Source organism: Puma concolor, chromosome C1 (genome assembly GCF_028749965.1).
Source record: "Puma concolor isolate L17-30 chromosome C1, mPumCon1.1.hap2, whole genome shotgun sequence".
Lineage (NCBI taxonomy): Eukaryota > Metazoa > Chordata > Mammalia > Carnivora > Felidae > Puma > Puma concolor.
Genome location: NC_141674.1, coordinates 175127503 through 175143602, shown reverse-complemented (window position 1 = coordinate 175143602; position 16100 = coordinate 175127503). Strand labels below are relative to the sequence as shown.

The following is a 16100-nucleotide window of genomic DNA, read 5'->3' as shown; positions in this document are numbered from 1 at the left end:
ATAGAGTGAAGTGAGATACCATAAGTAAAAGTGCTTTGTGAGTTATAAAATAGGCTAATCAACACAAGATATCATTATCCTAATTAAACCTAAGGTGCAATTTTCAATTTCTCCAATTATTCCCCCAAGAAAAATGTGACTTTACTTCATGGCCTGTATATGATCTTTAAACTTTATGTAAGTTTGGCAATATAGTCACTGTAAATTAATGTATATAGGGGAAAAAAATGCAGAATGCTGACTTATTACTTTTCACACTTTTAAATCACAATTTTTGTGACCTTTCACTTTAAACCTAGGACTCATGATTGAAGGGATTTCTTGAGGAGTCACCTTAATATTTGTCCTTAGTATTTTTCCTTTTCTTTAATAGTGACTCATTAGTTTTCACAACAATATGGAAATTAACTCAGTAACAATTTTTTATAACAACAAAAATGAAACATAAAATAATTCTACAGCTTGCTGGGAGTATTTAGATACCAAAAGAAACTAGAAGCAATGGAAAGAGACTTCATTACTGTTGCTTCCTCATTGATCGAGGGATTCTTCTTTTAGGAGAAAGGAGTCTTTAATAAACACTTTGTTATTTGTGGATTTTTTTTTTATTTTAGAAGTTTATAATCACACCAAATAACAACAACAGTAAGTGCAGCTGTTAATATAAATCACATCCTCATGTCCCTTGGATTCAATGCTTGTTAAATTTAAAAGTATCTTTTACAAAATTAAGCATAATTTTACACTAAGCTTTGCAAAATCTGAAAAGCTAAGAAGAAGCCTTTGTTTGTATGTGTTGTTTTGTTTTTTAATCTCAAAATTGATGTCTGTTTACGGTAGACTACATCTAGAACTCACTAGTCTATCAGTAACAAAGTCACTGATGAAGATTTCAAAATATTATATGGAATCAAAGCAAGTTCAATTTTACCTTACCATTGAAGGCCCACATGAGAGGTCATGCAACCTGTGTATTCATAATATATTCAATAACTACAAGGATTAGTCAAAGATTAGCCGTCCAGGCTGGCAATCAAAGATGGTAAACCTCTCATGACAACAGTTCGATATTACTGCATTTTCCATAGTAACAACACTTAAAGTTTATCATCTTGTCATTATCTTTACACTGCTAAACTCAGACGGTTTCAACTTACACCATTTACAAAACATTCCATCAGCTCTGAAGTATTTAAGCGCTAACTCTTGCTAATTTAAGTACCTACTCTTGTCAAAAGACAATATATTTTCTCAAAACTACTACAATTTCTGTACCAATTAAAGCTAAAAGAGCACCTCTGATGACAACTAAAATCGGTACTATCAAGGCATACCCTTGAAGCTATCTGGAAACAAAAGAACTTTCAAATAACAGATAAGGCTGACAGAATGATTAAATCAAATGAGGAGGGAGTAAATGTTGCCCAAACTTAGTGATCATTTTTTTATCATTTTGGAAAATCTGTGCTTAGGTCTGGATAGATAGAAGGCGCTGAAACAGAAGACAACAAACAAAACTGAGTTCACCACATAAAACAATGCCTAGTTTCCACTACTTGCTTCCATACTATTTACTGCTGCAAGGTCGTCACCTTTGATGATCAACACTCAGACAGTATGAATAAATCATTGAAAGATATTTAGATCACCCTCAAAGTAGGTACACATGAGTTGGAAAAATGGTCCTATCAAAGTACTGACCATCAAGATTATTCCCCTCCTACCGCCTCAAAAATAGTACCTTCAGTACAGAAAAGAGAGAAGAGAAAAAATGTGAGAATTTCCAAGAGCCCTAAGAATAGTCTTCCTTCTTGAAAACAGGACTTAAACATCAGAAGGCATCCAGTGAACATCTATCAAATCAGCATTTCTAACGCTAATATGGGGGTGAGGTGGTGAGAACGATGATGTCAGGTTCGGTCAAATCAGAGACAACTTTGAATCCAATGGTGACATTAACTCTGTTACAAATCCTGACGGCCTTTGCAACGCGAAAACGTTAGCAGTTTGAAAACGTAACTGAATTCTTAAATACTGCAGTATTCAAATGACCCGCAGTGAATGAAAAGTCAGCAAACACCCTTGTTCTTTGTGAACAATGACCTAAATAATGAATCACTATAAAAAGAACACATGACACATTCAATTCGTCTGTTCGCCCTCAAATGTGCAAAGGTCTGACAGTATCAGAGATAAGACACGAGTTTACCACGACGGTATGGTCATTTTAGTCATCAGAATGTCTGGAAAAGGAGCGAACGAGAAACGGAATCAGCCCGCGAGGCGGAAAGTGTGGGGGAGGGCTTTTTAAGTCTGCTTAGCAGGCTACGGGGAAGGCGAACTGGTACCGGAGGAAAAAAGAAGTTTGGGAATGAGCCTGACCTAGCCCGAGACGCTAGCAGGGGCGGCGCGGAGTCCGGCGGGACCAGCCTTTGTTGCTTTCCCACTTGCCCCGAATTTGAAGCGCACGTCTGCTTCAAAGCTGTCCGTCCGGGGAGAGGCGAGGGGGGCACTGAGAGGAGGCGGTGGGTGCCGCGCGGGTTCGCCTCCCCAGACCGTCCATCCGCCCAGAACCTAAACCCCCGGTGGGGGTGGGGGGACGGACAGTCTCCCCCGGGGAACGCAGGGTGGGCGCGCGCGGTGGGGGAGGGGGCTGACTCCCCTTCCAAGTGCGGCCACTTACGAAGACGCGCTGGGCACGAAGAAATCCACCGCGAAGCCGAAGTAACTTCCTTCGGGGCCGGAGTACTCGGCAGGACTGTCCACGTCGAGGTTGAAGGCGCCGCAAAGAGGCAGCAGGAATCCGGGAAGAAGGAGCAGGAGGCGGCGCGGGCGAAGGCGCAGCCGCCGCCGCGGCGGAGAAGCCATCGCCGGAGCGCGCGCGGGGCGCCGAGGCCGGAGCCGCGGCCACCCCTCCCGGAGCGCACGGTGCCCGCGGCCCGCCGCCGCCTGCGCGCGCCGAAACTGGCCGGCCGCTCGCTTCGCGGCGAGTCCCCGACAGCGCCCGGGGAGGCGGGAGGGCTGAGCCAGCGAGCGGCCGCCTGGGAAGTGGGGCGCAGGGCGCGCGGGGCGGGGACAGCGGCGCCGGCGGCCCCCGACCTCCCTCCCGCTCGGCCGCCCCGCGCCTGGGCTCCCGCTCGGGACTGCGCTGGTGAGCGCCGCACCCCCCGCCTGAGTGCTGCGGCGGGCGGTGGAAGGAGGTAGAGAAGGGGGAGGAGCCGGCCCGGGAGGCCTGGCAGCGGCGCTGGAGGAAGTGAAGGAGGAGGAGAGCCGTCCTCCGACTGGAGAGAGCCGGGTGCACTTCCGTGCGCGCGGTCGCCTCCCGTCCCGAGAGCGAGGTGCCAATGCCCAAGCCCCAGTCCCTCAGATCCCCGGGCCGCGGCAGCGCTGTTGGACGAGGGCCTCGGACCCAGCTCCAGGGGGACAGTGGTGCACGTAGGGATGGCCAAGGGTCCCAACCCGCCCGCGTCCAGGGGCACCCCACGCTCCCGGGTCCCGCCGGGAACTCCTGTGCTACTTTTGTTTAAAAATGAGGACAGCTTTATCTGCCTCTCGGTTTCTACTCCTAAAACCTTGGCAGGCTCTCACAAACCAAACTCTGTAATTAATGGTCGTTTTCCTCCCCCACTCTATCCCACACACACACTGAACTTAATTATCAACTTTCAGAATGCTAGCACAGCCCCTTCCAGGAGTCGTGTTAAAGCTGAACTTGAAGGATTGGCAGTAATCGTTTCAAATCAAGTCAGACTAGTAGAAACCTTATTCCTAGTTGGAATGAAGTTGGGTGATTGCGAATAACTAACGCATTGATTTAGGACGCGTGAGTAGAAATAGAATTTTAGAGTTGGAAGAAGGAGTATACACCATTGAAGTAAGGCCTCTGTGAACCTGTTGCTGTTCGGGTTTCCACGGCCTCCAGGCTCCTGACAGTTCCCCGGACTTACTTGAGAACTGGAACCTTGACCTCTTTCTTTATATTCTGTAGTCTTACCACCTGGCCAGGCAGATAGTGAGAAATCGTTAAAATGTTGGATGGAGATGAAATGATGAGTAAACTTTGTCCAGAGAGGGGACTTTCCTATATTGTGTATCATGTGTGAAGGAATTTGGTGAACAAGACAGAGTATAAATGCACTGCATAGACCTTAAAAACCTACAAGTACTGGAACAGTAATTTTGGATTGTTTTCCCAAAGTAGGTATTAAAACTGAATCACAGGGGCGCCTGGGTGGCGCAGTCGGTTAAGCGTCCGACTTCAGCCAGGTCACGATCTCGCGGTCCGTGAGTTCGAGCCCCTCGTCAGGCTCTAGGCTGATGGCTCGGAGCCTGGAGCCTGTTTCCGATTCTGTGTCTCCCTCTCTCTCTGCCCTTCCCCCGTTCATGCTCTGTCTCTCTCTGTCCCAAAAAAATAAATAAACGTTGAAAAAAAATTTTTTTTTTTAAAAAAAACTTAATCACAATGCACACTAATCTCCTAGCTTTTAATTAATCTTGTGAAGGAGCATGTATTTAAGTGGAAATGAAATGTCTAATTTGAATTTTTAGTACTTAATTGCATTATATATTTTGATTCTTAAATTTGACTCCAAGATATGTCCCCAAACCTTGGCCATCTTTCACACACCATGGCCCAGCACTTGTCTGAAGGAAATTACCTCCTGAGGCAGGTGATCCTGGACAAATACGTAGAAATACAAATGTTTTCTTTCCCCTCACTCTGTTCCAGATGCACTGAAGAGGCAAAAACTCAAAGGGTCTTTTATTCCTTAAAAGCCTGATAACCAATCCCTTTGGAAATCTGTCCAGCCAGGAATAGCAGAAGATTGTGGAGATTTAAACTTCTAGCTGAAATCAGTAAGCCTTCCCACTCCCCAACTTCTGATCCAGGACAGAGATCCAGTAGGCCAGAGGAGGGAAGAACACCAGGAAAAGGAAGAATACAAAGCAATGGCAACACGTATGTGCCCACCGAAATTGAGTGAACTCAGGTCCCCATTTCTGTTAGGAGACCGTGAACCAGACTAACCCAGTATCTTAAGGCACTCTTGAATAATAAATGCAGGCATCTTTGTAACAGAGTTATCATGCTTGAGCAGTCACCTACCCAACACCTTGCAAATTCAGGGAGTTTATTATAGTACGTATCAATTCAGCCAGCACTTATTCGGAATCCACAGTGTACCAAGGCATTGTGTCCATGGGAGAGGGAGAAGCATATTTTATTCTATGGAAGAAAAGCTGTGCCTCTCACCCAGTCCAATGACGCTACTCTTCACATAGTAAAAATTTCCCCACTTAAAAGAGCTGGATAGGGGCGCCTGGGTGGCGCAGTCGGTTGAGCGTCCGACTTCAGCCAGGTCACGATCTCGCGGTCCGTGAGTTCGAGCCCCTCTCAGGCTCTGGGCTAATGGCTCAGAGCCTGGAGCCTGTTTCCGATTCTGTGTCTCCCTCTCTCTCTGCCCCTCCCCCGTTCATGCTCTGTCTCTCTCTGTCCCAAAAATAAATAAACGTTGAAAAAAAAATTAAAAAAAAAAAAGAAAGAGCTGGATAATAATATATCTACATTAAGTACAATCACTTTCTTACAGAGGAAATAAAATATTAGATAGTAAAAGGAATTTTGACTTTGAATTTTTTTTTTTTAACGTTTATTTATTTTTTTTGGGACAGAGAGAGACAGAGCATGAACGGGGGAGGGGCAGAGAGAGAGGGAGACACAGAATCAGAAACAGGCTCCAGGCTCTGAGCCATCAGCCCAGAGCCCGACGCGGGGCTCGAACTCACGGACCGCGAGATCGTGACCTGGGTGAAGTCGGACGCTTAACCGACTGCGCCACCCAGGCGCCCCAAGGAATTTTGACTTTGAATTTTACCCTCTGCCAAGGCTGTCCTTTAATTAGAATCTTGATTCCATTGGTTTCTATAAATTCAAATGCCTGAGTTCAATTGCTCGGTTCACCCAGTACTAGTTAATGACCCTGGTCAAATCACTTCAACCGTTCTGTGCCTCGATTTTCTTATCTATAAAATGGGAAGCATGATAACACCTACTTATAGAATTGAACAGTACCTGTTGCCATCAATACTTTTACTACTGTTAGTTTAGTACAGTGGTAATAGTAAATTTGTATGACATGAAATTTGTATTATTATACTCTCTTAGTTCTAGTACCTATCCAACAGTTCCTTCAATAACCACAATCAAACTAGAACTCCACTTGGCTTTGTCTCTGCACACACAAAAGCACAGTCCAGTTACTCCAAAATAATTTAAGAAAAATTTCAAATTTTTATCTCTCAATATCAAGGTGGATTCAGTTCATAACTCATGGAAGCCCTTCTGCAACCCCCTTCTTCTACTCTCCATTTCTCTAGAGACTTTAATCCACTAAACTCAACCCTACACTGTTGCTGTTGCTTTTTTTGTCTGACTCTCTCCTGCCTCTCCTCTCCCAAGTATTAACGAGGGAGATTTACTTGGCCTCTCAGGCTTCATCCCCACTCCCAACCCCAGTGCTGTCTTTTCCTATCTGAAAAGATAAGAAAAGATGCCAAGCCAGCACCCGGTGCTCCTTGGGTGGCTGGGAAGGCAACAAAAGTAGAAAACTTACCTCCTTTTTAGGTTTGCTTCCTAATCTACCCCTACAATGTTAGGATTATTCAAGTCTCTGCCTTGGTTCACTGCACTTCTTGTTCTACACATCCCCTGCATGATCTTATTCATCACCACATTCTTGCCACGCCCCACCTCCCAAAGTGGCTTTAGCCATATTAAATTTATCACTTACAGTTTCTACAGAATGACATCTTGGTTCACAGGGCTCTGTCTTCCTAGAAAACACTAGCCTTTCTCTTGGACCACTTCCCCCAGTCTTCTTCCTTCTGCCACATGCAAACATACACAAGGTCCTCTATCTAGCTATTTCCTACCCTTCTTTCAAAATGTGTATCAGGCATCATTTACATCCTCCATGAAGCCTTCTATAAAGAACCATGCCTTCTTGTTTTTGTATCCTTTGTGCTCACCACTGAGCTCAACAATGGAATTAATTCTACTCCCCAGAGACTTACTAATAACTAACAATTTTATTAAGCTTACTCATTATGTGCTAGACTCTGTGTGGAGCATTTTGATGTGTATTAAGTCATTTAGTAATCATAAAATCCTATCAGATAGATTCTATTAGTAGCCCAAATTTAAAGGTGAAGAAACTGACTCTCTAGGAGATTGAATAATTTTTCCAAGGTCACATATCCTTGTGGGCAAGGAAGGGAGCTAGTAATGATCTCCAAGGCCTTCCCCATTCCTGAGAACCTGAGGCTTCAGTGACCTCCCCAGGCTAACTAGGATGGTTGTTCATAACACCCATGAAATGAACCCATCTGGTCTTGCTCAAATACTTTCCCCCTACACTAGGCAGAATAAAGATGCCTACTGAGGATAAACTGGCTCGTATCCACGAACACTGAAAATGAAAAGGGGCAATGTTTCTTGTCCTCATCTATATGTCTAACCCTCATCATAAAATTTTCATAACAGCAGGAACTCAATCATTTGTTGCCTTTAGATCAGACACTCCTTCCATATAATAGGAAAAGTTAGTTACAAACTTAAGGTTCAGATAAATGCTGGGGAAAATGTGGAAATATCTTAGTTCCCTTGTTAAAAGAACAAGACAAAGATAACTAGTCTTTCGAAGTTTCAAAAACAAATATGCAACTCTCCTGACTTGTTTTTGTTTTTGTCTTTAAACGGGTTTAACTTATATACATTACTGTTAAATTGAAATATTTGCTATGAAGGTAGTTCCTTTTGATTTTTCCCCTGAGGACTGACTATGTTGATAAGCCAAAGAAAATATATACTGTCTTTTCTCTCTAGCTTGATGAATAGATAATATTTCACCATCTGAATATCTCTTTTCTCTCCAACACGCTTTCAGCTTACTCATTTCACCTGGTTTTTAAATGTTCATCTTTTCTCTTTAATACCAATGGACTTAATGGTCCAAACGGAAATAACCATATTGATTACTTTTGTATAAAAATCCTAAGAACGTGACATGTATACATGTAAATATTGAAACTTAATGATATCACTACATAACTTCAAGTGTGAAGAGAAAGTGAGTGGATTAAGAAATTATATATAAAACATATTGCTTCCATTAAGTCAAACTTAGATTTTAAATGTCGAGCCATATTTCCTCCTGGAGATGTACGATTATTGAGCACCTTCCTTGTGGTCCTATTGCCATGAGTCCTTTTTTAAACAGTCTTTCAGGGTTTGGATAACCCATGATAGAAGATATCCTAGAAAACTGAGATTCAAAGACCAAATTAGAAATCACAACACAGAGTAACTTTAATAGCCATGAATAGAAAAAACAAGCACTTGGAATTCTGTGCCTCAAGGGAGCAGAGCACGGTGGGCAGGAAGCCTTAGTAAAAGTGTCTGTGTGGTCTCCTCACGTCTGCAAATCTGCTGTGCTCACCACTTCCTCTGTTCCTGAGGTTCTTTCTTTTTCTTTCTTTCTTTCTTTCTTTCTTTCTTTCTTTCTTTCTTTCTTTCTTTCTTTCTTTCTTTTTCTTTCTTTTTCTCTTTCTTTCCTTACTTCTTTCTTTCTTTCTTTCTTTCTTTCTTTCTTTCTTTCTTTCTTTCTTTCTTTCTTCCTTTCTTTCTTTCTTTCCTTCTTCTTTCTTTCTTCATTTCTTTTTCAATATGTAATATCTTCTTTCACCTGGTCTCCCACCCCAATTCCACCCAAACTTTAGCATTCAGTTCAAGACGCCTCTTTCCCAGAAAACGTTACATAGTTTCAGTTTCTCCCTTCTCTTTAAAATGACTTGTGTGTCCAAGTCTAATCCGCTCACAACTCAACATTTAATTGTTGTATTTATTTCCTGGAGTTTTTGACAGTATTTGAATAAAATTTTATTTAATATTAATTCTTGGTATTCCCAGGCATCTCAGGATTTTTTTCCTAGTGAAATTATCAGTTCCTTATAAATAGGAGCTATGTTTTCTTAATTTATATATTCTCCCATAGCATTGAATACAGTGCTGAATTTATATTTCAAAAAATCACTAATAACTTATTGAAGAATAGGGTGCTTGGGTGGCTTAGGCAGTTAAGTGTCCGGCTCTTGGTTTGGGCTCCGGTCATGATCTCACAGTTTTCTCAGTTTGAGCATCATCAGGCTCTGCGATGGCAGCACAGAGCTGCTTGGGATTATTTCTCTCTCCTTCTCTCTCTGCCCCACCCCAGCTCACTCTGTCGCTGTCTCTCTCTAAATAAATAAACTCGTGAGAGAAGCAAACATGTTGATCTCGAGGCCCCCAGCTTTATTGAGTCATAACTGACAAAACTGTAGCGAACATGTTGCTCTTACTCATAATTAAGTGTTCAGTGCCCAGCACAGTTCTTACTGAATATCAAGAAACTAAGAAGTATTTGCTGAAGGATAAATGGATGAACGTATGAATAAAAAGCAATTGTTACTTTTATAAATTGAACACATGAAGTCAGTAACTCAAAAAACATTCTTGCATAAATGAATGAATGAATATATATTTTTCAAGAAGTAGAAAAGCCCAAGAATATCTCGTAAATTCATTTTATAACTAGCAAAGAAATAGGATTAAACTACTCACTTTATCTAGAATAGTGTTTCTAAGCTTTGTAGCTGTTTTTCATTCCTGGTTGTAATTTGGGATTAGGTTTTGGGAATGAAGGAGATAAAAATTAATCACAAATGGCAAGAAATGTCCTGTGCATTACTGGAGTTCTCTGCATCTCATTGTGAAAAACCACTCTGCTCTCAAGATAAGCATTTTTTTGTTTTAAGTTTATTTATTTAAGTAAGCTCTACTCCCAACGTGGGGCTTGAACTCACAACCCTGCGATCAAGAGTTGTATGTTCTTCCAATTGAGCCAGCCAGGTGCCCCTAGGTATCCGTTACTTCAAGGACATGTCTGGTAGTTTTCAGAATTTCCCTTCAAATAACCAACATGTTGTAAAAATGTAAAAGGAAAATCGTGTATATTATTTTATTTAAAGTAATTAAAAATTACAGCATCCTCTTACACTACAACTACTTAAGAGGATTCAATTTGTTTTAAAGGCTTGGAGTGTTGATGTGTGCCAAGACATAGACCACATTTCTCAGTACAGCACTTATCATACAAAAAAAAAAAAAAATCCATGTTTGAAAGAGGGTAATGCTGTCCAAATTATTGTTCTATCACTGAAAAGTCAAATTAGAGGCTTAAGTGAAGAAAGCAAAGTGTTTGTGGTATGTACAGAATTAGCAAACACATTTTTAAAAATAATCCATTGAAAAAATGGAATTTCAAAAGAACACTATGTTTTATTTATATCATGAGTCATAAAAGGAAGCATGGTATAATTTAAAATGTCCCTGGCACTTGATAAATGATTGCTAATACTTTCCTCCTACTAATCATTTTGTATAAATGTAGCCTTGCTGTAACTGGAGACTATAACCCAAACTTCTAATTCCTTTTTCCTTCAGATTATGATAAACATAAAGTCATAATCAGAAGATCTTTAAGAACTATAATCTGCAATGTTTTACATATATTTATTTTTTTCCTGGAGAAAATGGCAAGAAAATGTGTCATTAATGACAAACACACCATTTTTATATTGTACATGTATGTATATTATATGTGTATAGTTCTTGAAATCTTTTCCTTAGATACATGCTTTAATCCTACTATTGTTTAGTAATATGCCATCTATATTATTATTGAAATTTTTTTAGTCAATAAAAATAAACTCCATATTTCAAAAATACATAGCTAGACATGTCTACAGAACACAATTTTTCAGGAGAAATTTTAACATCAAGAACATAAGAAGGTGATATTATTGTAGCTATATAATACTATTATACTGTGCTACTATATAATACCTTATAGTATTATATACCAGTGAATGTTATTGAAGTTATATAACTTAGTGTACATTACATATGTATTCACTTTTTCATGCCCTATCATATAAAAATAGCTATGTAAACCTATTTTTAACACAAATAAAACATAAATTTATTCACATGACTATTGAATTGTTTTTCTTTCCACTCACTCCTCCTAAACTGGTCTTATTAAAGAATATGTTACTCATTCATTTATTCATTGGACATTTATTATTAAGTGTCCTTTATATGCCCAACACTGCAATTAGAGCTTGAATTACCAAGACAAATCAGATATGATCCCTGCCAGGAGCTTAAAGTTTAATTAGACAAATACGTAAGTAAATAATGCTCATTTACATTTATTAAGGGACATATTTTACTATTACCAAGTGCTCTATTAAAATGCTGTATATGGATTATGCCTCTTCATAAAATACAATTACTGCATGTGGGTAATTTTAACCCATTTTACAGATGAGAACAATAAGTGTGGTACTGTTAAGATACGTCCCCTTTGGGGGGTGCCTGGCTGGTTCAGTTGGTAGAGCATGTGACTCTTGATCTCAGGATCATGAGTTCAAACCCCATGTTATGTATGAAGCCTACTTTTAAGAAAATGTTTAAAATATTCTCCCTTCAAGATGTGGAGCTAAATTCCTCACCTCTTGAGCTTGGACTGGATTTCATGAATGACTTTTAATGAATAGAAGAAGTGACTGTGCAATTTTGTTGACGAGGACATAAAAGGCACAGGGCTTCCTTTTGCTCTATCACATGGGAAGCCAGATGCCATCTGGTAAGAACATACAAGGTGCCCAGGGAGAGGCCCAAATGACAAAAACCTGAGGTCTCCTTCCAACAGCCACCTGAGTGAGTGGATTCTTCAAAGTGGATTCTTCTTCCCACTCTGGCCTTCAGATGATTGCAACTCTTGCCAACATTTAAACTCAAGAGAGAGTCTGAGCTAGAAACCATCCCTTTAAGCTGCTCTTTAACTACTAATGCACTGAAACTGTGACATAATAAATATGTGTTGCTTTGAGCCAATACATTCTGGGGATAATTTGTTATTGAGTAACAGATAACTAACACAATGAGTTTAGAGAAGTTATGTCATTTTTCATTAGGGTCACAGAGCTAGAAAGTGTTAGAGATTTTTACGCACAGTCTATATAGCTAAAGTGACCATATAATTTACCGTCCAATTGGGGCACTGTAGCGAGTAACAGGGATGTGGATAATAATTATACTGATACAACAGCTATATGCAGGAACCATCTAGGGGAAACTGGGGCATAGGATCACTCTAATTACACCCTGCTTTTTATTGTTGCACTACTCTGTCTCCTATATAAGTAAGTGTATACAACGTGACTAGTCCAACACTGGAAATAAAAGTACAAGGAAAGGATAATCCATCTGCTCTCACAGAGACTGCTAGCTACCTACCCAATATTCATTGTCCCCTTCTTGTTTGGTAGTAAAATCCTTATATTGTGTGGTGGCAATAATATGTCTAGATGGAAAACAAAAACAAAAACCCCTGCATTTCCCAGCTCCCTTACAGATGACGAGAAGGTGTTGGTAGAAATTGTCAGGTAGAGCTACCAGCCTCTTAGAAGAGGGCTAGTTTAACTATCAGGAGCCCTTTTTCCTCGGCAATGTCTCTACAGTTGATGCCTGGGACACAGATGTGATGGTTAGAGCTGAAGCAGCCTCTGTGAGAACATAAAGAAGCATACTTGGCAAAAGAGGGCATGGTCTAAGAATTACAGAGCAGAAAGTCTGGGTTTCTGAAAACTATGGACCTATCATTCTGGTCTTGGATAATAAACATGCAGATTATATTCTATCAGAAGAAAATATACCTCTTTGTTTAATCAGCTATTGCTAGAATTTTCAGTTACACCTTGACTACCCTAATCCTAACTGATATACCCACCTTAATTCCTCAAACAATAGCTTTAAATTTTTAGTACCAAACATTTATATTTTTACCCTATTTTAATAGAAATTATTCTAGATATATTGACCACTCTTCCTACTTTTTCAAGTAGCTAGAACAGAAGCAGTGTATGACAGTTTTCTTAATGATATAAAGTTCTTATTTACAGAAAGCAGAATCAGTTCACTTTTTAGTGTCTAATAGAGTTTAATTTGCTCTACGTGAAGCTGTTTCAGTTGTTGGTGTTGAAGAAACAAATATGAGTTAAGTTCTTATGAGCCATACTCTTTTAGATCAGCTGGTGCCTTCATCAATTTTGTTCCTTTTAAATGATTCATTTGGGGGGTTTTCTAAACTCTCCACTTTTACTTCCTCTAAAAGCTTGAACACTAATTAAGGATTTCCACCTTTCAGTCATTATGGAAATGTGCCAGGGGATTTTCATGAAATGTTAAATATTTGGATTTAATAGAAAATGATTACATTCATAAAGGTGTTAGATACAGAGCTCTTAATCACATAATTGCATTAGGTCTAGCTCATAGGAACATAAAATAATTAAATAAAAGGCTTGGTTCATGTTCAGCATTTTTGTGAAGCCTAAAGGTATTTCTACCGTTAGTTTTCTTTTTCTTTTGAGTTTTAAAAAGATAATTACTATTATGGAGATGTTTACACTAATACTACTCTTTAGGCATAAGTGAGATTCTTTAAGAAACCAAGTTAACTTTTTTACTCTAATTATTTCAAATTAGTTAATCTATTTCAGTTTAGAATAGACTTATCATTAACAACATTTTTAAAGTTATTGTAATAATGTGCTTCCTATAGAGAATAAATCATTTCATACATCTAAAAAATCTAGGATAAGGATATAGAAGAAAACTTCAAGAACCATCTAACAATTATGTCTGACCCAAAACATAATGGTGAATGACATTTATTAAAAGTAATTTAGGGGCACCTGGGTGGCTCAGTCGGTTGAGCTTCCGACTTCGGCCCAGGTCATGATCTCACGGTCTGTGAGTTCGAGTCCCGCGTCCAGGCTCTTTGCTGACAGCTCGGAGCCTGGAGCCTTCTTTGGATTCTGTGTCTCCCTCTCTCTTTAACCCTCCCCCATTCATACTCTGTCTCTCTCTGTCTCGAAAATAAACCTTAAAAAAAAAAAAGTAATTTAAACTGGGGCTCCTGGGAAACTCAGTCAGTTAAGAGTCCAACTCTTGATTTTGGCTCATGTCATGATCTCACAGTTCATGAGTTCAAGCCCCATGTTGGGTTCTGCGCTGAGAGTGGGGAGCCTGCTTGGGATTCTCTGTCTCCCCCACCCCTCTCTCAAAATAAACTTTTTTTAAAAAGGAATTTAAACTAAGGCTGAATGATAGAGATGATTTGATAGAGATATGATAGATCCATGTTGTCTAATAGAACTTTCTGCAACACTGGAAATATTCTGTATCTATACTGTCTCAAATACTTGTATCAGCCACATGTGGCTATGGAGCACTTGAAATGTGGCTAGTGTGACTGAGAAATTAAATTTCAAATTCTATTTAATTTTAATTGCCATGTGTGGCTAGTGGCTAGATGGTATTCATACAGAGATGAAAGAATGAGATTTGTTGGGATTCTACAGTCTTTCCCAACTTCATATTACATTACCACAGCTACAAAAATGAGTGGTTAAACTTTATTTTCCCATGTTCTCTATTCTGCACATTTTCCCTGTTTCTAATACCTATAATTAAATCACTCATTAATTTAGTCATCACAGAACCACAATGTGTCAAGCACAGTAAAAAATCAAAATCTGTTCTGGCGTTAACATTTCTAACCTTTCTGATTTTCCCTCTTCCTGCCTTCATTAGCCCTTCCTCTCTGGGACAGCTTTCTCATCTTCAACTGTGATAACTAGGTAGCAGGCTGTGAAGACCATACCCAAATACTGGAACTTTCAGGTTCACCAGAGATCTCTCTGCTTGGGTAGAGCAAAGCCATAGCAATTGATGGGCTCCTGCAGGAGCACTAAGGGTTCTGAGTCAGATTCCAGTTGCTTTTAGAGTAAATAATATGATTTAGTTGCACATCTGAGATGTGCTTCTGGTGGGTTGGAATTCCCACTCCTGCCAGCAACCTTCCTGATGATTCTCAGGATTCTCAAAGGGGCTTCAGCCTACATGGAGCTCTCCATCTCACTTGCACCTCACTTCTGCACCTGGTCTGTTCACTCAACACTGCACGTACCCTAGCTCAACCCAACATGGAACATTGTCCCTTTTACATAGAATCTACAAAGCAATCTAAATGCAAGGTAGTCACGTGTAACAGAATTCTGCAGAAAGTCTGAGGGCAGTGGTGGATAGGGTATGTTGCAGGTGAATATTAGACCTGTTCTTTTTTTTTTTTTTTTTTAAGTTTGTTTGTTTGTTTATTTTGAGAGAGACAGAGAAAGAGAGAGAATGAGTTGGGGAGAGGCAGAGAGAGGGAGAGACAGAATCCAAAGCAGACTCCATGCTATCAACACAGAGCTTGACTTAGGGCTTGGTCTCACAAACCGTGGGATCATGACCTGAGCAAAACCAAGAGTCCGATGCTTAACTGAGCCACCCAGGTGCTCCAATTGACCTGCTCTTTAAAGCCCTCCCCATTCCCTCTGTGGGAACCTCCCCTGCTTATGACTCCTTCTCAGACTCCTAACTGCCCATCGCGTCGCATCCACCTCCAGCAGACACTCTTGTCTCTCATCCTCACTCTCAAGCCCCCATTTCTCCTCTCTGGGCTGAGACTGTGTCTAAATCTCTCTAACTTTTAAAACCTGAACAATTCAGGCTTCTCTTTGCTTTGCCCTCAAAACCTTGGGACTTACATTGTCAGATTCCATTTTTCAAATAAAAAACTAAGTAAAATGTATCTTCTTACCCTAAAAAACATTCTGGTTCCAAATTTTGAAATAAAATTGTCTGTTTTTCATATAACTATATATGCTATATAACTACATATTACTCTAAAGTAGTTTCAGAGAAGGCTTGTTATAAAATTAATAAAGTGTTATGGGGACTGGAAGGCAGAACAGGCATTTATTTATGTTTCTATTTTAGTATAGCCACAACCAATATGGGTTACATAAGATTTTGTAAACATGTCTGAGAATCTTACAACCTACTTACAATATTGTCTTCAATAGGAAATATTTCATGAGCACTAGAA

The 16100-nt window shown here is 40.1% G+C and overlaps 1 protein-coding gene across 1 annotated transcript in view; it reads right to left on the bottom strand.

Moving 5' to 3' along the window:
• ITGAV (integrin subunit alpha V) overlaps window positions 1-3006 on the bottom strand; it is a 92733-nt gene extending 89727 nt beyond the window's left edge. Inside the window, exon 1 of the mRNA XM_086719108.1 lies at window positions 2684-3006. Coding sequence (XP_086575234.1) covers window positions 2684-2868 — 185 coding nt within the window. The 5' untranslated portion in view covers window positions 2869-3006. The remainder of the gene's footprint in view (window positions 1-2683) is intronic.
• Between the last annotated feature and the right edge of the window lie 13094 nt (window positions 3007-16100).